We start from the raw sequence: 20,637 nt of genomic DNA on the forward strand, positions 1-20,637 counted from the left end.
GCTATCGTTGTTGCCCTTCGAATATGAAGCACGGATCCTCGCCGCAAAGGCCGCCTGCAGGACGCTTTCGCAGTAACCTGGCGGAAAGCCGCGCGTCAGTTTTCCTCCAACCGCCCAGTCAGGAGTGGCAAGTGAGAAGGCAAGGCAAGGCTAGGCGCCGGCGTAATGGTCTGTAGGCGGCCCCAACGAGGAGGAAAACGCACAGACTATCAGGAAGCAGTCGCGTCTGGTTAGTTATCGAGGCGCCGTTGTTCGAAAAGCGTACACATGCACGTACGCCCTTCTTGTCGTGGGAAATCATCTTTTGAGAAATTCAGGTTGTGTGCCTGCTGAGAACTGCGCTGTCATGGTCCTCCAAGCGTTACACTTCAGCTTGGGAACTCCCTGTTTCCGTGCTCTCCCGTATTGCTGGCACCGAAAAACTCATGCAGTGACAGCACCCGCATTATCTCGCAGCGTGCAAACAGTTATGTAGCAGCGCTCCTGAGATACAACTTCTCACTGTGCCGGCGAACCACTGGGGATAGGAGCAAATGACATGGCTTCCGCGCGCGCTGAGTCTTCTTGGACTAGTTCGCGGCGCCGCCGCCGCGGTGGCTTAGTGGTTACGGCGCTCGGCTGCTAGCCCGAAAGACGCGGGTGCGATCCCGGCCGCGGCGGCCGAATTTCGATGGAGGCGAAATTCTAGAGGCCCGTGTGCTGTGCGATGTCAGTGCATGTTAAAGAACCCCAGGTGGTCGAAATTTCTGGAGCCCTTCACTACGGCGTCCCTCATAGCCTTCGTTGCCTTGGGACGTTAAACCCGAATAAACCAAACCACGAAAATCGCCAATAGACGCACATTTTTGGTCGGAAACCGGGCCGAGCGTGCGGTAACAATGGCCTACCGTTTCGGCGCAGGGGCGCTTAAAATTTAATCGTGGATATTTTCTGAATAGTAAGCCCCGTTCCAACTTTTTTCCACCCTGGATACGGCCGTCAGAAGACTGGCTCAGTAGGGGGGGGGGGGGGGGGGGGGGATTTTGGGATGGTACGGCAGGATACAAGGTTTCACGGTTTAGGCTGTGGGTTATGGAAGAATATTTAAATTAGTTTTGAACTTCACGCCGCGTCGAAGTTATGCTGTCTGCGCTGCAAAAAAATTGAACTCGATCGTTGACAGTTGTTTTCCTGTTATCGTGCGACAAAAAAAAAAAACGACAAAATTTTGACGGTGCAGGAGCCGCAAAGTGACGTTAAAAAATATAGCGTTTCGTTTTTCGAATCGAAGTAATTCCGTATCCTCCCGTTCATTTCATGTTGTTTTTTTTCTCTAACGCTTCCAGGGGCCTGGAGCTGATGTACCGGCTGTCACACCTTTTGGTACCCGTGCTAGGTTTCACCACGACCGTGATTGCGAGCGTCATCATCAGCTTCCTCACAGGTGCTGTGCCCTGCTCTACGGTGTGACCATGCCATTAAAGAACTGTTCTGAAGCACGCACGCTTCCCTCTTTGTTTGTTTCGTAGTAATCAGCGTGAAAACTGACTGTTGCAGCAGTATGGGTACGATAAGGCCACTATGTGTCCTTGCTATACAACCGGTAATGTGCAAAACATGACATTCAATGTCGAAGAAGTCGCTGTTTTCAACCTAGCCTAGCCTGCAGCACTCTAAATAGCGTGACATTTTCCACCGACAAAGAGGAAGAAATGGGCTTGGGCAAGGCATGTAATGCGAACGCAAGACAACCGCTGGTCCTTGAAGGTAACGGAGCGGATTCCAAGAGAAGGCAAGCGTAGCAGGGGGCGGTGGAAAGTTAGGTGTGCGGATGAGATTAAGAAGTTTGCGTGGATACGGTGGCCGCAGCTGGCAATGGACAGGGTTAATTAGAAAAAAGACATGGGTGAGGCCTTTGCTCTGCAGTGGGCGTAGTCAGGCTGATGATGATGATGAGGACCTAGCGGAATTTAATCTAGCCGAGCAATACTTAGTCTAGCCAGCCTGCCTACCTGTCAACCAGCCGGACCTAATAAAACGTACCCTATAGTCTTGCAGCAGTCATACAGCATGACATTTCGCACTGATGAAGCCGTTATACTTAGGTTCCTTTCGTTCAATGAACGAGCGTGCTGCCGTCGTCTTTTGCTTGCAGGGAAGAACCAAGGCGTCACCCACGACCCTGAGCTGTTCGCACGGTGCGTTGCCAGGCGCTTTGCTTCGCCCGACGACAAAGAGGCCGAGAAGGTACGTCGGGAGGAGGGGCAGACACTCACCGTTTACGCTGGGGATGTTTGCCCCGTGGAGATGCAGGACCCGCGCTTGGCGTCAGGACGGAAGACGCCTGCTTTGCTCACCGTTCACTTTTGGCGGCCGCTGATGGCCTTGACTGCAGCACGTTTTGAGTCGAGGTCGCGAACGCATCATTACAGATACCTGTGCACACTCTTGGTCAAAACTCGCCAGTCCATATAATTTGCTTTTCACCATGTTGTGAATTTCTGGGGAGAGAACCCTCGTCCTCACGTTTCAAAGGGACACTGAAGACAGCCCCATCCAACTTTTGTTCTTGGTAAAGGTTGATTTCTAGGCATTTTCTGCTTGTGTTGATGCTTGACCGGAAGCAACAGGCGAATTTATTGCCGAGAAAATTGCTTTTAAAAATTTTACCGCCTGTCGTTTCAAAGTTGCATTGACGTCATAACCGAAAAGGTCATCGCAATCACCGTGCCTCTAGTATCCGCGCAGAGACCGAAGTTTGTTTGCGAGAACGGCCAGTGGTGGCGACAGCTGTGTATTTCATTTTTTGGCCTTTTCTAAGATTCATTTTCGGTGTAAATATCTCTTTGCCATCAGAAGGCGGCAAAATATCGATACATGTCAACTTCAGTTTTTTCTGAGTGTCATACTAAGGTATTTTGGTCTTTAGGGCAGCATTGCTATAAGGGCTTCACTAAAGCGCTCAAAACAAAATGATGTGGCCTGAAGACTTTTCATTTAGGCTGTGCATGCTACCAAGGAGCGCCGCCGCGCCATTTGGTCACCACGCAGTTACACTGACTTGTGAGCCACCCATCAGCACAATCCATTGGGATGAGATGCACAATGAATATTCGTTTATTGACAGCAGATATGTACCTTGAGATGACCGTGCTCGCAAGTTGGGAATAGGCATTTTGATTCTAGGCTGCGACTCCAGCTGTCGACGAGAAGAGTGCTGTAAGTAGAACGGTCGGAAATCCGTTGCATAGGCCAGTCGCATGATGGTTGCCTAGCAACAAGGTGTTGTAGTGGGGCAAGGCATCTTTCTTTTTATATCAGTAGTGTCGTAAAGGCTTCTATGGAGGGTTAAAAGAAAAATGTGGCCTGAATACATTTGACTTAGGCTGTACATTAACAAAGGAACGCCGCCGTACCCTTTCATCACCCTGCGATGACGCTGACTTAAGAGACGCCGATCAGAAGAATTCATCGTGATGTGATGAACATGTTAATATTATTTTATTAACAGCGGAGATGCGCTTTGCGGTGACCATGCACTCAAGCTGAGAATGCGCGTTTCGATTCTAGGTTGCGGCCCTTTCCGTGGAGGTGAACGACTCAGTAAGTAGGAGAACGGTGGAAATACGTTGCTTAAGTCAGTCGCACGGTGGTCGCCTAGCAACAAGGTACTGCAGGGGCTTAGGGCTTTTTTGTCTTTAGGGAACTAGTGCTGTAAAGGCTTCGCTACAGGGCTAAAAGAACAATGTGGCCCGAATACATTTGGCTTAGGATCTACCCTCTTTGCCAAAAGTAACCGAGCAACAGATTTAAGGCACCCCTAAAAACCGAAAGGTGTCAAAACGTGATGACAAGGATTCACCTTACTTTTCACAGGTTCAGAGCTTAAGGGCTGCCATGAGTGCTTCGCTACGCGGCTAAGAAACATACCACCGTTGCCCGGTTACTTTTGGTAACAACGGTACATAGTACCGAGGAGCGCCGCCGCACCCTTTGGTCACCCCGCAGTGATGATGACTTGCGAATCACCGATTAGCTTAATTCATTGCGATGGGATGCTCATTGAATGTTCGTTTATTGACAGCGGAGATACGCTTTATGGTGTCCGTACACTCGAGTTGAGAATGCGCATCTCGATTCTAGGTTGTATCTCCAGCTGTCGAGGAGAAGAGCGCTGTAAGTATGAGAACGGTCGGAAATGCGTTGCTTAAGTCAGCCACATGGTTTTTGCCTGGCAATAAGGTGCTGCAGGCCCTTAAGGCCTCTTTCTTTTTAGGTAACTAGTGCTGTAAAGGCTTCTGTGCAGGACTGCAAGAACAATGTGGCATGAATACGTTTGACTTAGGCTGTACACCGTAACGAGGAGCGCGCCGCACCCTTTCATCACTCTGGGATGACGCTGACTTAAGAGACGTCACTGAGAACAAGTCATTTCGATGTGATGCGCGTTTTAATACTCGTTTATTAACAGCGGAGATGCGCTTTGCGGTGACCGTACACTCAAATTGAGAATGCGCATCTCGATTCTAGGTTGCGTCGCCAGCTGTCGAGGAGAAGAGCGCTGTAAGTATGAGAACGGTCGGAAATGCGTTGCTTAAGTCAGCCGCACGGTGGTTGCCTAGCAACAAGGCGTTGCTGTCACTTAGGGCCTTTTTCTCTTTAGGGAACTAGTGCCGTAAAGGCTTCTCTGCAGGACTACAAGAACAATGTGGCAGGTCCTTAAGGCCTTTTTCTCTTTAGGGAACTAGTGCTGTAAAGGGTTCTCTGCAGGAGTACAAGAACAATGTGGCAGGACCTTAAGGCCTTTTTCTCTTTAGGGAACTAGTGCCGTAAAGGGTTCTCTGCAGGACTACAAGAACAATGTGGCACGAATACTTTTCACTTAAGCTATACATGCTACAAAAGAGCGTCGCCGTGCCCTTTTATCACTCCGCGATGACGCTGACTTAAGAGACGCCGATCAACGTAATTCATTGTGATATGATGCGCGTTTTAATATTCGTTTATTAACAGCGGAGATGCACTTTGCAGTGACTGCACGCAAGTTGAGAATGTGCATTTCGATTCTAGGTTGCGTCTCCAGCTGTCGAGGAGAAGAGCGCTGTAAGTAGGAGAATGGTTGGAAATGCGTTGCATAAGTCAGCCGCACGGTGTTTACCTAGGAAAAAGGCGTTCCAGTCACTTAGGGCCTTTTTCTGTTTTGAGCAGTAGTGCCGTAAGGGCTTCGCTACGGAGCTAAAAGAGCAATGTGGCCCGAAGACTATTTTACTTAAGCTAGCCGCCGTGGTGGCTCAGTGGTTACGGCGCTCTGCTACTGACCCGAAAGACGAGGGTTATATCCCGGCCGCGGCGGTCGAATTTCGATGGAGGTGAAATTCTAGATGTTCGTGTACTGTGCGTTATCAGTGCACGTTAAAGAACCCCACGTGGTCGAAATTTCCGGAGCCCTTCACTACGGCGTCCCTCATAGCCTCAGTTGCTTTGGGCCGTTAAACCTTCATAAACCATAAACTATCTTTTACTTAAAGGGACCCTGAAATGGTTTCTTCAATCATATTTTATTGCAACAACTCTGTAGAGGTGGTCTCTAAGAGTATTCTAGTCTGATTCAGAAAGCTGCGCGTGGAACCAATAATTTACAAACAATTTTTCAAACTTGCCGCTCACAGCCGATTAGGCTCACCTCACGGCGCGTTTTTACCCGCCCCTACCACATGACGTAAACTGGGCAGTCACGCGCAATTTTTGCAATATTTCATTTGAAACTAAGCACTGATGCTCCTTGAAATACTATTTTATTGATTGCTTATTATTTTTTAAAACACACGTATAAAGAGGTAAGAATCCAGCGCATTTCTTGAAATTAATGTGGTACTTCCGGTATAGAAGGAAATCCGTCTGCTCACAAAAGCACGTGTTTCGTCAAATCTTGGCGCCCGCCTTTGCGAGTTTCCTAGCTGCGCCGACGAGTCGCTGCTATAGTGTACTAGAATTATATATATCGCTGCTGTCGTCGCCCTGTGGATCTCGGTATGGCGTGTACTGAAAGGCTCGAAGCCCATCTCAGCGGTGGCTGCACGCAGCCGCGCTTCGAGCTCCGGATCCATGCCGTTCGAGCAGCAAGTAGGAGACACATATGTGCGAAAACTTGGCCGGCGCGCCGCACCGATCGTCATCAGAAAGACTGCCAGCTATACTCGAGCAGCTACAAAGCATGCCTGCTTATGTTGGGAGCTTTCGGCAACGGCATCGCTCGCGGGCTCTCCGAGCGACGAGCACTGCTGCTGCCTGGCTGCCGTGGTCATCGCTAGGCCTATAGCTCGTTTCGCGTCGAAGCCACAGCGGCCGGCGCTTCGGAAGTCGCCTGAGCTATAATAAAAGGCTTACTCTACACATCGCTTTACAGTCAACAGCATCATCTCACAATAAAGTAATAGTATGGTCATTTTCCGCGACGCCTTCAGCAGCAAAGCGAGTGGGCGCCAGGCGAGCCGGACCCCAACGTCAGGCCAGCGGCAGCTGCAAGGCGGTTGTGGCCAGAAATTTGCTCGTATCACAGTTGTTACCTTTACCAGCAGCTCAGTATTGGTCAGCGATCCTCAAAATTGACACATTTTTCACATTTCTTGGCCTAGGGCTTATTATTTACGTCAAGAACACTCATTAGCTCATTTTTTATGACGCCGGCAGACGTGATCCAGGCCGGTCGGCCGGCCGGCATGCTCGGCGTACTTGACGTTCGCACAAGGAAATACAAAACAGCCATTCTACCAGAGATGATGCTTCCTAGATTTGAGCAACGACAACATGTCTGTTCAAAAGTGGAACTTTCGGCAACGACACCGACTGCGGCAACGCCGGGCGACGAACTGCACGCTGGTCCCAGGTTGCCCAAGTCGTCGCTAGGCCTAATGGTTTCGCATCCAAGCCGCGGCTGGCGGCGCTTCGGAAGTCGCTTGCGCTATATCAAAAGGCCTACTCTTCACATCGTTTTACTGCGAACTCGTCCCATAATAGAATATATATTCGATTTCCACGACGCCTTCAGCAACGGAGCTAGCAGGCGATGCGCCGCCTGCTCCAAAGCGGCTATGGGATGAAATTTGCTAGTATCGCATTCATCACTTTTACGATCAGCTCGGTACTGGCCAACGACCGTCAGAAGTGATGCATTTTTGACATGCATCTATCCCAGGGCTTGCTAGAAACGTGAACAAACAATACTAGCGCGTTCTTCACTCGCCGGCGGCCGGCATCAAGGCTGGCAGGCCGGCCCGGCGTGGCTCGGCCCCGAGCGCCCTGAGGAGCGCGCTGTACGTCATCACGACGCTGCCGCTCTCCGCGCCTGCTTTGGCTCCCGCTTGCCATCGTTGCGTTTGCCGCGCGCGGCTCGTCGTTCACATCTAGCAAGTTGCACGCAGGCGACGAGCTGCGATCGGACGTTGCGACGCCGTTCGCAACAGCGCACCGCAGTGAATCGCACTCACTTTTCGCACATGTGTCTGCGACCACCGGAAGTAAACAAGCAGTGCGCCATTGCTTGACGTATGCATGGGCGGAGCATCGGCCCGTCTTTTCTTTTTTTTTTTTTCGGAGCGAGCCCCGCGTGTATGAGTTGAGGGTAGTATGTGGTGGAGAGGAGGAACATCATTTTTAATCGGCGATATCTTCGGTGTTGATGGAGTTCGCTTAACAATTTTTGCGGTGCGGCGACAAGTGATAGAATAACGATCTCTCGTGGGCTTTTGCTAACCTTGGCAAAGAGCTTTTCAGGGTCCCTTTAAGCTATGCATCCCAAAAATGAGCATGGAGACACACTTTGATGATTCCATTGTGACGCTGATTTGCTAGACGCCGATCATCACAATTCGTTGCGATGAGAAGCGCATTGAAATTCGGTCGTGCCTCGTCAATACTGAGTCTTCAGTTCTCGCCCAAAGCTGTCCATAAAGCTGTTCGTTCGTAATAATGACGAATCGTGAAGAAAAAGGGAAGTTGAAGATAAAGAACACCATTTTGTTTTGTGTTTGATTAACACATGCGAAGGGAAAAAGTGAAGCGGCAATTAGACCAAGTTGGGTCCTCCAAGTGTAATATATGATGGTCGTCATTATCCTTAAAATATTTTATTGCGAAAGCAATACTGCTAGCACTTTTCTGCCGTCGGTGGAGGTCGTTCCTTCGCTCTGGCGCAGCTGCGGCGCACGACCACGTGACAGCGTGACGTCACGACCAGAGGAGAGCAGGGGCCCCAACTCGTCTCTTCGGCCGTAGACGTTCCTTCGCTCGGCGCGGCGGCTACCACGTGACGGCCTCCTCGGCCCGCCGCGTGAGGGCGCTCGCTAGGAGAGGATAAACGGGGCGCCGCAGGCGCGCTCCGCTTAGTCATGTCTGAGGAGTTGTACAAGGCGTCGCTGGAGCGACATGCGCGCAAACGCCGGCGCCGTGCCGAGGAGACAGATGAAGAAAGGCAAGAGCGGTTGGCTAAGCAACGCGCCTATGCCGCAGAATGGCGAGCCCGGCGGCGTTCTACAAGTTCAGTGAGCGAGAGTAGTTTCATGGACTCTCTGAATGCCGAAGAATCGTCTATGAGTAGTGCAGAACGATATAATTACCACAGAAGAAAGCGCTGTGTAGAAGAGCCACCGGACCGAAGAGAAGAACGGCTTGCTAAAAGAAGAAAGACGTATGCAGAGAAGAACCAGAACGTTGTGGACATCAAAAACAAAATATAAAAAAATTACCGAAAACGCTTTGAGTCGTCGCGCAGCGGCGGCCGGTAGCCATGCGTGACCTGTAGACGCGGCACACTGCGTTCCAAGACGCTTTCAGTCGTCGTGCAGCGGCGGCCGGTAGCCACGCGTGACCTGTAGACGCGGCGCACTGCGTTCCTTCAGTTGGAGGCGCTCCGCTTTTGCTTTCGCAACCTACCAGGCTTAACTAAAGCTAAGCCCCCGCCAAATTTTTATGTGCAGCTTGAAGCTCACAGTGGTCTATGAGGTGCATGATGGCGTCTCATTGAGTGAAGGTCTATTTCTTACTAAATTCACATTACGCGCACCGATAGTGCATATCTGTACCCACTTAGATGATAGCTGCTCAACGCACCTTTCAACATCATAGACGCTGCTGAGCGAGCTTCTTTGGCAGCCATTCTTGAAATATACGGCAAATGGAAATGCACATCGAATGTGCGCCTTTCCTCTATAATGCACGAAACCCCGAAACAAAACAGAAAAAGGCCGCCACATTTGCTCCTTCACGCTCCCTTACATTGTTTCCCTGCGCTCGAAACTATGGGTAGGAAATGGTTGGTGTGAGTAGTCGACTTTTCTTATGATTACTGTCCGTATTAACGAAACAATACATAGGCCACAATGTACTCTGTACGTTTTCGCTTTGTCCGTTGTCCGCACAGCGAGTTTCCATATTAAAGAGGCGAAAATACATTGGAAAAGCTTGGTTCCGTCCAAAAGTGCCCATAATTCGAGTCGTTCGTATTAACGGGACATCACTATATTTGTTTACTGGCGGCGGACATGCCCTTTGCGGTGACTGCGCACGCAGGTTGAAAGTGCGCATTTCGATTCCAGGTTGTTTCCCCAGCTGTCGAGGAGAATTCAGTAAGTAGGAGACCGGTCGGAAATGCGTTGCTTTAGTCAGTCGCACGGTGGTCGCCTAGCAACAAGGTGTTGCACTATGTCACTTAATTTTTTGCACGCAGGTGAACAAGCGACCTTAAGGCATTTTCTCTTTAGGGCAGTAGCGCCGTAAGGGCCCCGCTACAAGGCTAAAAGCAATCTGGCCCGAACACTTTTGACTTAGGCTGTACATCCTATCACGGAGCGCCACCGCGCCTCTGATCACTCCGCGGTGACGCTTACTTGCGAGATGCAGATAATCACAGTTAATTGCGATGATTTGCCCTTTCAAGAAAATTTGAGGACGCATTGGTAACCCCAATTAAAGCTGATGCGATCACAAGTGGCAGAGTCACTCTAGCTGGTGAGGATGATGTTTTGCGGTTGCTTTCTTAGTTAGGGCTGACACTACATGCACATCCTAGCCGGTTTAATGTGCAGCGATCTCTCGCGCCATCTCTTGGCGCTGCGGCGTACTCCGCCGCATGTCGGCGCCACTACGACATGTCAAGCGGATTTCGGTTGCTCGTACGCATAGGCTTTTCTAGTTGGCGACAAGAATTGGTGGCCCTAATTGGTTGCCTTAATTAACTATATTCTACTGCCCGCTCTGTAGCGTGCTCTGCGGCGTGGTGCCTCCTTTTATCGCCCTCAACCCAAGCTCTTCTGTGGTCGAGGTGTAGTGCGCCCGACTCACAACTCAAGGGGCACGGTATCGAGTCCCAGCTCAATCTCTTTTCTTTTCGGCTCAATTGCGTTTCTTCAGAGGCACTACGTAAGGGTGGTGGAATGACGTAACGACCCCGTGGATCAATGAGGAATTGTGTAATGACGTCATCCCGGTCGTACTTTCAGATCGTTATGCGGCGCTTGCCTTCCTTCTCTCGTTCATGTGTCTGTGACGTCACATCGTCATCGAACAACGGCGATTTTGTTTTCACACCACAAAGGTTGCTGCCTAGCGTGCACTGTAACGCTACCGCGGTAATATTCATCTGCTGACGGCAGAGGTGCGCTTTATGGTGACCGTGCACGCTAGTTGAGAGCGCGCGTTTCGATTCCAGGTTGCGTCCCCAGCTGTCGAGAGGACGAACTCAGTAAGTCGGAGAACGGTCGGAAATGCGTTGTGTGAGAATCGCGCGGTGGTCGCTTTGCAGCTAGACGTTGCAGTGCGTCACGTCGCATGCACGAAGAGATCTCAGGAGGACTAAGGACCAAGCCCTGGTTATGTTCTTGACAAAACGAGGAAAAAGTTTTGAGGATTCCTAACCCTGAATGTGGTGTCGATAGTGTGGCTAGCGTATTTTGATACGGTGTTTATCAAATTATGTATATCTTATGTCAGACATAATACTCAATGAGCCTCCTGTCCTCTGAAGGAGCAGAGGACCCACCCCTGCTCCTTCACCCCCTTTTTCGCCTGTTTTGGTTCCCCGACACAAATTTTCCTTTCTCTCTCCTCATAACCATCTTCTCCTCTTCGCTTAGCTTAGAGTGACCGGCTCAGTGCCCGACGGCGCCTTTCCTTTCCTTGAAGTTCTTCACAGCTGACGTGAATTTTCTTTGTTCACTGCTGTATATTGCTCGTCACAGTAATATGTTTAATTGGTGCGCAATTAAATAGCTGTGGGAGGGCTATCCCTTCACTAATTTTGCATGCTACGCTCATTTCAAGAAATGTCAAGGAATTTTACATTGTCTAAGGTCCCTACATGTATGATCCTTCCGCTGTTATATTCCCACAATGTATGATTTTTCTCAGCGCTTTGGAAACTACAGCTAAAAAATACTGTGTGTTTTTTAAAACAAATCTATTGTTGCAACTGCAGCTGCGATCGAGGTTTTGGCTGATTCTACACAGTTTTTGTTCTGTTTTTTTTTCTATCTTTGTCAGGTGATGGTCGTCAACCGCGCCTTCAGCAACGATGCCAACGTCTCGGACCACGCTGACGTCGGCAACGGGTCGATCCCCTCCAAAGACTGTGCAAGCACAAACTTGTAACCACTGCCTCCACGTAGTGCCAAGCTCCTTCATTCCTTTTCTACAAGAGCTCGCCAACATTTCCAATGGAGGAGCGGACAATTCTCATAATTTTATAGCAGCTGTCACATTAGGTGCACCTCTTCTGGACTGAGCTGTGATCTTCATAAGGCGCCTTTTTTTCTTCGCTACAACATTGCCTAAAATATGGACCATACTCTGTTGTCTAACTGTATAACACACTGGTGTTTGTTGTAGAAAGGGCCGCTGGCATCAGCATGCTAGATTTGTGAGGAATTGTACTTTTGTTATACTTTCAGGGGCCGCTAGCCATTGTCATGTCAAGATAGGCGGCTTCTGACCCTTCTACGTTCAACACTGTCGCATTTTGTCTTTGTGAAACTATTTTACGTGCATAACGTTATGATTCCTTAACGTGTCCGTATATGTTCATTATATCGGAAATTTTAATGCCTTCAGTATTCTCACATTTTCTTACTACTTTGCCCACTGTGATGCCTCTGTACTTCCACAGCACTAGAACACCACTGCAGCACGTGCAAATCTATCTGTTATTTATACAACTGTAACGAAATGGAGCCATCATTAAGGTAGATTGAACACGAAGTGAAACTAGTGCAGCTAGCGGCAATTAAATCCCGGAGAACGTTATATGGTTGGCGGGCGTTTGAAGCAGGATGGCTGGGTGCAAGTGATTGAGACAAAGTAGTACAGGTGTGGAACTAACGCGTATGCTGATTGTTTAACCAATGACCTTCGAGCACAGTGGCTAGTAAGTACTGCTACTCGGCAGTTTCCAGGCATCGCCGGCCTGGCTTTTATCGGTTATTCGATTGTCCCTAAACGTTTATTAGACTTTCAAGTTGCTGTTGCCCTGGTGTCATCAGCAGTCACTCTTATTAGAACTTGATAATCAGCGGCGACCGTCAGGCTAGAGGATGCTCAGGGTATTGTTCCAGGTAACTGGTAGAAAGTCGGGCAGGTATAATGGGCCCAGTAACGAGCCCATTCTAGCCCAGTAACGAGACCATGGTTAGTATCACTGGGGTGCTGCTGAGGGCTTTTACGGGCACTGAAAGCTGCTGTTCCTCGCGGCGGACTGTGTGATCATGGAGATAAACAAAGAGCAAGAGAGATTTGCCGTTCTCCAAAAAAAGGAAGCTTTGGTAGTCGTTCGCAAACACACCGCTGCGGTCATGACGAAAGGGCGGGTTTATTTATAGCCCATCACGTCGTAGTTGGATTCGCTTATTGGGACGAAGTTCTCAAACTTTCGACCAGTGTTCCCTGGTAGCTATATTGAGGAACAGCTGCCAATGCTTGCACTATGGCGTCGGAACCGCGCTCGACCGGCGCGCAAGCATTGCCTCCGAGATCGCACGATGGCCTGTTGCTGCTGTCGATGCGATCTTGGAGGCTGTGATACGGGTTGATGGCGCTTGCAGTCTTTAAGGCGTTATTGCTGCACAAAATTTCTTACTGAGTTTCTTTCACACTAGAAATGTAACTATACGTAAGTGCAGTTATTTGGAACAAATTTTTCTACAAAGGTCGGTTTTTAGCCTTAGGTAGGGTGCCCATGTGCGAGTTGTGCAACTCAAAGTAGAATGCGGTTTATTGTTCTCCGTAGTGTAGTTTGCCCGGAACTAAGCGTGATTTTTCATGCATTTATGGACACTGTGTTGCTGCTTAAGCAGTAGTAAAGACTACAATCGTGAAACTAGCGATTTGTTTTGTTATTTCTAGCAGAGATGAAAGAAAGCGAGAAGGTTGTTTGGATGCTTGATATTGTTTCTGTGGTGCGAGCTTTTTATTTGTTCCTTGTGGCATTTATTTCTGTGGCATTTGTAGTCGCATATTTCTCTTCAAGACCACATGTGCTCAACTGCGCGAATGCTGCAAGATGGCAGCGTTTATAAGTTGCGGTGAACCAATGTTCTGGCTTTTTACTCATTGTATTGCCGATCTGTTGTACATAGTGTTTTTTCTATGACGAGAAGCTACACTGATATATGCTTGTTTCTCAACTATTGTTTTAAAAGGCACCATAACTGCTTTTTTTTTTTTTCCTTCTTGCTCTGCGAGCGGCTCACAGCATGTTTATACATTTCCGGGAAGTGACTGGCTTTTGATGGCATGCAAGTGTCGTGTATGCAATACGTGGGCCGAACTGGTGTCTTACCAGCTCTGCTCGAACTTAATGCCTGCAAAAGAAAGACGATGACTGTCATACATCTGCTCACTCGTGAGATCACTGACCAAGTACTTGCCGATGTTCACGAACCGCCCTGGTCGACAATATTAAATCTTCACCTCCGCATCGCAGCCTGAAGTGTCTGGTCGCAGTTTCTAGTGGTCGCGCATGACGAGGCGGAAGCAGCAACTCTCGTCTATCCGCAGCCACTAAACGCTGTGGGGTAACTTGATCGCGTTTATTGACAGTGGCAACATCTTCGTTTCTACTGTCGTACCTTAAAGGAACACCAAGGACAATTGGAAGTTGGCCTGTATTGCTAGATTACCGCACTCTTATGACGAGGACTTTAACTAGCCGCCGCGGTGGCTCACTGGTTATGGTGCTCGGCTGCTGACTGAAAGACGCGGTTTCGATCCCGGCCGCAGTGGTTCCATTTCGATGGAGGTGAAATGCTAGCTGCCCGTGTACTGTTCTATGTTAGTGCGCCTTAAAGAACATTAGGTGGTAGAAATTTCCGGAGCCCACTACTAGGCGTCCCTCATCGCCTAAGTAGCTCTTCGACATTAAACCCCATAACACCAAACCAATCTACGTTAACTTAAAATTGAGCTTTTGTGAGCTGGAAAAGACGATAAAGTGAAATAAAAGTGTGTGCCACACAGTTCTTTTACGCAGATCTCGGACGCTAGGTTACATAATCATTGCCTTCAATACGGTTATCACGGAGTCTTTTTCGCTGTAGACGTCACGAGTTTGAATCGAGTGGCGGGAAAAATTTTAGCCTAATTTTTTTCAGCACTAAACGCGCATTTTGCTGCCGGACAAACATCGGCATACCTGAAAAGAGCCACGGAATCAACTTTCATTGGAAACAGAAATTGGCCGGAGTAGCTTTAGCGGCACACGCACAGAGCGAGCGAGTAATAGAACGCAACCTTACTCAATGGCATCGCATTTGCACAATGCCGCACGGCTTTCTAGTCGCCCGCCTATTCCCTTCCCACATGTCCACAGGGGCCTATCAGGCTTGCCTCTCGGAACCTGAACCTGCAACGCGCTCTCGTCATTATGGATCCTTTGACTGCGTTCGCAGCCAAACGTTCGTTATATCCGAGGTGGGCACTCTAAACTTCGTTACATCCAAGGTTAACACACGAAATTTCGTTATATCCGAAGAAGCATACTAAGGTTCGTTTATTCGAAGTGGCATTAGATTCGTTATATTCGAGGTTAACGCACTGAAGTTCGCTATATCCGAGGTAGCATAATAAAGATCATTATATTCGAGGTGAACACACGAAGGGTTGTTATATCCTAGATGGCATTCTAAGGTTCGTTATATCCGAGGTAGTGTACTAAGTTCGTATAGGTATACCAAGTTCGTAGCCCGGTGAACCGGCTGCCACCTGCCGCTGGCTTCTGATAGACGGAAGTCGCCATTTACGCTTGCACAGACCGTTTTGATGCAGACGCATTATCAAAACATTTTTTTTCCCTGCCATTCGATTAAGAGCAATGACGAGAAGTACTCTGTGATAACCTTTTGAAAGTGTAAGGAGGTGTGGTCTAGCCTCAGAGATCCGCAACAGCTACAAAATAGGTATTGACTTCATCGCATTTGGTTTGTGGAAACGGCCGGTGGAGGCGATACTTCGATTTTGTTTCCTTGCGCTTTATAGCTTATATAAGCTCCACTTTCAGTGAAAACTGCCTCTTTCGTATTAGAACATGGTAATCTATCAATACAGACCAATTTAAGCTTGTCCTCAATGTCCATTTCGGGTGGACAGCTCCAGGTGAGCCACACGCTTTCAGCTGTACGTATACGTCGTCCATGTGTGAGCAACCCTCGATGATATCAAGCTTTCAGAGCTCTGATCAAAGCAAAGCACATCAGTGTGCCGGGATTGTATGGATCAACTATTTAGAACTCTCAATGTCAATTGACCGACGCGCTGCCTGCAAAGCCAAACGACTCCGACAGAGGGAACGGCCGCGAAAATTAAGGAGGCAAAATCTTCTGAATAACTTCGTCTACCGTGGTGGCAGCCACACATCGAGCAAGTCTGACACGTTAACTGCGTATTGAATGCATGATTACAGGAAGAACTGTTCGGCTCAGGTAAGTGTTACAAAAGGGGTCACTATATTTTGCATACAATATATTAGAGCGGTACAAATTTGTGAGATTTGGTTTATTGGGGTCTAAGGTCCCAAAGCAACTCAGGCTATGAGGGACGCCGTAGTGAAGGGCTCCGGAAATTTCGACCGCCTGCGGTTCTTTGACGTGCACTGGCATCGCACAGTACACGGACCTCAAGAATTTCGCCTCCATCGAAATTCGACCGCCGCGGCCAGGATCGAACCCGCGTCTTTCGGGTCAGCACCCGAGCGCCATAACCACTGAGCCGCCGCGGCGGCGAATTTTTGAAAGAATGCTAAGATTTGAATGACATACTGACAGTAAAGAGTGAAAGGAAGACCGAGCTGTGTAAGGTTGTGTTTGTCAAGCTATCTAAAAATCAAGTTTTTGTTATAAGTTTCTGTATAAGCGTAAGAACGCTGCTGATGTCACTTCAAGCAGTCCAATCACACAGGTCGGGAGAATGCTTCTAATCCGGGTCATTGCTGCAGAGACTCGAGGGTCAGCCTTTGAGCCTTGTAAGGGACAGCAGTTTCTTGTGCCTTCGATGCGCGTTAGCAGCCGCGCCACGGGTGTTCAATGCTTGTCTTTTAAAGGGACGAAAACCTATATTATAAGGCGAGTTTAGGGCGCACCTCAGCCAGGGGCCATATTTTGTAACGTTTCGTTTTCCTTTTATGTGGTCATTTTTTATTGGTCGCTGCTCCCGGTGACTTGGGCCTTGGGGGATGACGTCCCGCTGGTCGTGGCAGGAACGCGGTCATGATGCCACTTGCATAAACTCGCTTCACGCACATGCCGCACTGGTATATAGACCGGTGCCGACGAATGGTTGAGCATAAAGACGCGTTTGACGTGTCTGACAAGCTCTATTGGCACTACTTTGTTTCCTCGAAGAAAAATTGCCCAATGTTTTCTCAATAAGTGAAAATTCCCAAGTTTAGCTCGTTACGCAGCAATGCATATGCGTGAAGCGAGTTTATGCGAGCGGCATCATGGCAGCGTCTCTGCCACGACCAGCGTGACGTCATCGCCCACACCTTATATCATAGGCAGCAGCGACGCAGTAGCGCGCTACACTCGGCGAAATCTGTAGCCGTGCTGCTCCCTGTTTTTTCTAATGCCAAGACCTACACTTAGACCTTGTGGCAACATGACATACCTCAACAATCGCAGCTGCCGCGAGATCACGTGATGACAGGTGACCTTGAACTGAGCAGTGGGGTACCTGGACGTTGGCGGTCCATAGGCGGCCAACATCCGCCGGGGAGGGTCCATTATATAGCAGGCAAATTTAAGCGGTGGATTTGCAATGAATTTGTGTAGCGTGGTCCCCCTGACGCGACCGGACAGACAGTCTCAGTGCCTGTGATTGTTCGTTTGCTTCTTCACATTACAAAACTTAACAAAATAGACCACCTACATTACGTTTTAGGGATGCCAAACGTGAACATTTCACAAAGGACATAACTCTGTTGAAGGGAAGCTGAAGAGTCTGTCCAATTCGAAAAACCGCGGGCATTTTTTTAATTCACGAAGACAATTTTTTTCCCAGTTTCACTCCTAGTGGCGTCGTAATCCCCGATTAAAAATGCCCGTGACGTCAGCAATGGATGCCTCGTTTCCGCTACTCCGCGAGCCGCGCTGCTTTCTGCGCGTCGACCGCTGATCCAAAAGCCTGGTATCGGCTGTGATGGCCTCTGCTTATCTTGGTTTTCTCATGGAGCTTACTAAGGTGTTTTGGCGGAACAGTGCATGCCCGAGTGAAATTGCGGGCTTATCATACCGGTGGCCAGCTCAGCGTTCCGATATACAAGGTCGCTCAGTATGAAAGGGAACGCGAGAGCGCGTGACCTCCGCGCTTCGGGAAGAACTGTCGCTCACAGCTGGCGAGCTGGCGAGAATAGGCGGCACCAGGCGCATGCGCAGAAAGAGCAGTCGGCCATGCTTGCTGGGCATGCGCCTTCACTGCGGATTCTCGCCAGCTTTTGGCGGCAGCAATCCACAAAGTGCGGTGGCCACGCGCTCCAGTGTTCCCTGTTGAATGGAGTGACCCTGTACGTATGTACGACCCGCCCGCAGTGGCCGGCACGTCGTCGTCTTTCACTGCTGCCGCCGGAGAACAGGCCAGCAGCGCAGTAAGTTGCGGCTTTGAAAGCGGACCGTTCCCAGCTTTCGCGAACAGTGAGCAGATCGGATCACTTCTGTGACCTTCATCCGTACAGACACCTTCTAGATAATGCGTCCACTGGGGTAATCAACAAAGTAAGCTATACGAGTATCTGATGGGATTTGGAACGAATGCACTTCGGCTCACGAATTGTCACTTAGGCAGCGTGCTGCTAGGAATGCCATTCATAGCGAACCTTTCCTAGCATCATACTGCACATGCACCTTGCCTGTGCGCCACTGTTCTCTCAACGCGGTGCTGTCGCACCTGTTCGTCCACGACAGCGTCTTTCCGGGCAACGCAACTACGAACGGCGCTACATTATGGGTGTGTGCAGGTAAGGAAAGTAATTGAGGTCTCACGGCCATTTTGTTTGTTTTCGATTAAATTTTGATACGTCAGGACAGATATGTCGATACAAAGGAATTTACCTTAAGTTTACAAGAAACGCTGTAGTTTTCTCGGGGAAAAAAAATCGTATATGAGAGGAGGAGGAAGACGTCACTTTTGCAATGCCGTAAAATCACGAGCTTGGATGCCCGCATTAAGGAAATAATTTCGTGGAGCCTGAATATTTTTACAGCACTTGTAGTCGATCCCATTTATAACGAAGCTGACGGTCGCACAGATTGCCTTCGTTGTATCCGAAGTTCGTATTAAGTGGAATTTCCTTATTACAGCCGGCCGCCGCGGTGGCTCAGTGCTTATGGCGCTCGACTGCTGACCCTAAAGACGTGGGTTCGATCCCGGCCGCGGCGGTCAAATTTCGATGGAGGTGAAATTCTAGAGGTCCGTGTACTGTGCGATGCCAGCCCAAGTTAAAGAACCCCAGGTGGTCAAAATTTCCGGAGCCCTTCACTACGGCGTCCCTCGTAGCCTGACTCGCTTTGAATCGTTAAACCCCCACAAACCACAAACCATTTTCCCCTTAATTTTCCTTCGTTCCATGCTCTTTCGTCTTTTTCTTTTCCTGTTTGTCTCCCCATATTCCTTCCCTCTCAATGCTGGCAGCGTCGGAAGCTTGTCCACTCCAATATTTATCGGAGAACAGCGGGTGGCGTCACCATCGCCACGGTCACCGTCTTTCTTATTTAGTCCGCTGACGTACTCGCGCTGACCGAACCTGCCATGGCACTCTACTGCTATGCTTAACTTTTCGTCGCTTCTTTTCCCGCCTTTTCCTTCTTTCATTTTTACGTGACTCGTGTGCGTGTTTTCTCGTTTTGTGCCCATTCATCTTTATTTCCCTGTTCCTTCATGCGTGTTTTTCTTATTTTCTGCTTTCAGCATCCACGAGGGATGGAGCAGTTTATCTCCTACGCACTGAGAAGTTCATTCCACGATTTATGTGCATCACTTCTTTGCCCAGGGGTCAGAAGGAAGAAGAGAAAAGCGAAAGTATGATAAATGTGCGCCGGTGCACGCAAGGGTATTGATGAATGATTGTAGACGTCTTCACAAAAAGGTTGCTGGACGCCACCTAATTCGACACTGGTCTGTGGGAGGCAAAATATCTAGAAAGAGTGGCGAACGAAAAGGGTTAAGCTTAATTTAAGGGCAACGCAGCGATCTATAAAAATGAAAATGATAGTTGTAACTTTAAGAGAGCCGAAGAGGGCGTAGTGGGCGAGGGAACAAAGCTGGGTTAATGACATCTCAGTTGAAATCAAGAGGAAGAAATGTGCTGGGGCAGGGCATGTAATGCGAAGGCAAGAAAACCACTGGTCTTTAAGGGTAACTGAATGGATTCCAAGAGAAAGCAAACGTAGCAGGGGCGGAAGAAAGTTAGGTGGGCGGACGAGATTAAGAAGTCTGCGGGGATAGGGTGACCGCAACTGGCAAAGGACAGGGTTAATTGGAGAGACATGGGAGAGGCCTTTGCCCTGCAGTGGACGCAGACAGGCTGATGATGATGATGATGTAAGTGGAGCTAGGAAAAGCTAGTTCATAAAATTGTTTTAGCGTTTTATTTAATGTATGAACTTACAGCGCGGATATTTTTTATCTGTGTGAAAAAGTCCTGGTATGGATTTGAGGAACTAGAAATTGCAGAGCACGCAGAATTAGTAGAATACTAGAAAATGAAGCAGGCGTAAAGTAAGACCGAAGATTCAGCGATAGAAGTTGAAGGATGAAAAAGTGTGCTTGCTGCAGGCTGCCGCGTTTGCCTCGAGGAATGCAGCCCGGTTAAATTTTTTTCTGCTGTGCTAGAACATTGAAATTCGCAAAGCAAGGCGCCCTGCACGCGAAGCAGTGCGGGTGCCGTGACCGCGCCAACTCCAGTAGCAAAGGAATGGGGACGGCAAAAAAAAAAAAAGCAATGCAAGCCTTTTCGGTTCGGTTAAGTCGGTGACGTGGTGGCTACGTCAATGGGCGTTCCCGCACCCGGCAGCCAACGACATAGCAGAAAAACCGTCTGCGTGTTCATTCCGAGCGAGAGAGCGAGGAGGAAAGCGAGGAGGAAAGCGAGGAGAAAAGCACCAGATAGGGAAAACTGCTTCGGTG

At 49.1% G+C, this 20,637-nt stretch overlaps 1 protein-coding gene across 2 annotated transcripts in view; it reads left to right on the forward strand.

Annotated features, from left to right (window-relative positions):
- Positions 1-13,947, forward strand: part of LOC149340723 (sodium-coupled monocarboxylate transporter 2-like) — a 91,587-nt gene extending 77,640 nt beyond the window's left edge. For both annotated transcript variants that reach the window (XR_016283643.1, XM_089549564.1), the window contains 3 exons: positions 1,326-1,423; positions 2,135-2,226; positions 11,515-13,947. Coding sequence is in view for 1 of the 2 variants with exons in the window: in XM_089549564.1 (XP_089405690.1) it covers positions 1,326-1,423; positions 2,135-2,226; positions 11,515-11,622 (298 nt within the window). In the remaining variant the exon portion in view is untranslated. The remainder of the gene's footprint in view (positions 1-1,325; positions 1,424-2,134; positions 2,227-11,514) is intronic.
- Positions 13,948-20,637: the final 6,690 nt, after the last annotated feature.

Source organism: Amblyomma mixtum, chromosome 6 (genome assembly GCF_055824585.1).
Source record: "Amblyomma mixtum isolate Tamu chromosome 6, ASM5582458v1, whole genome shotgun sequence".
NCBI lineage: Eukaryota > Metazoa > Arthropoda > Arachnida > Ixodida > Ixodidae > Amblyomma > Amblyomma mixtum.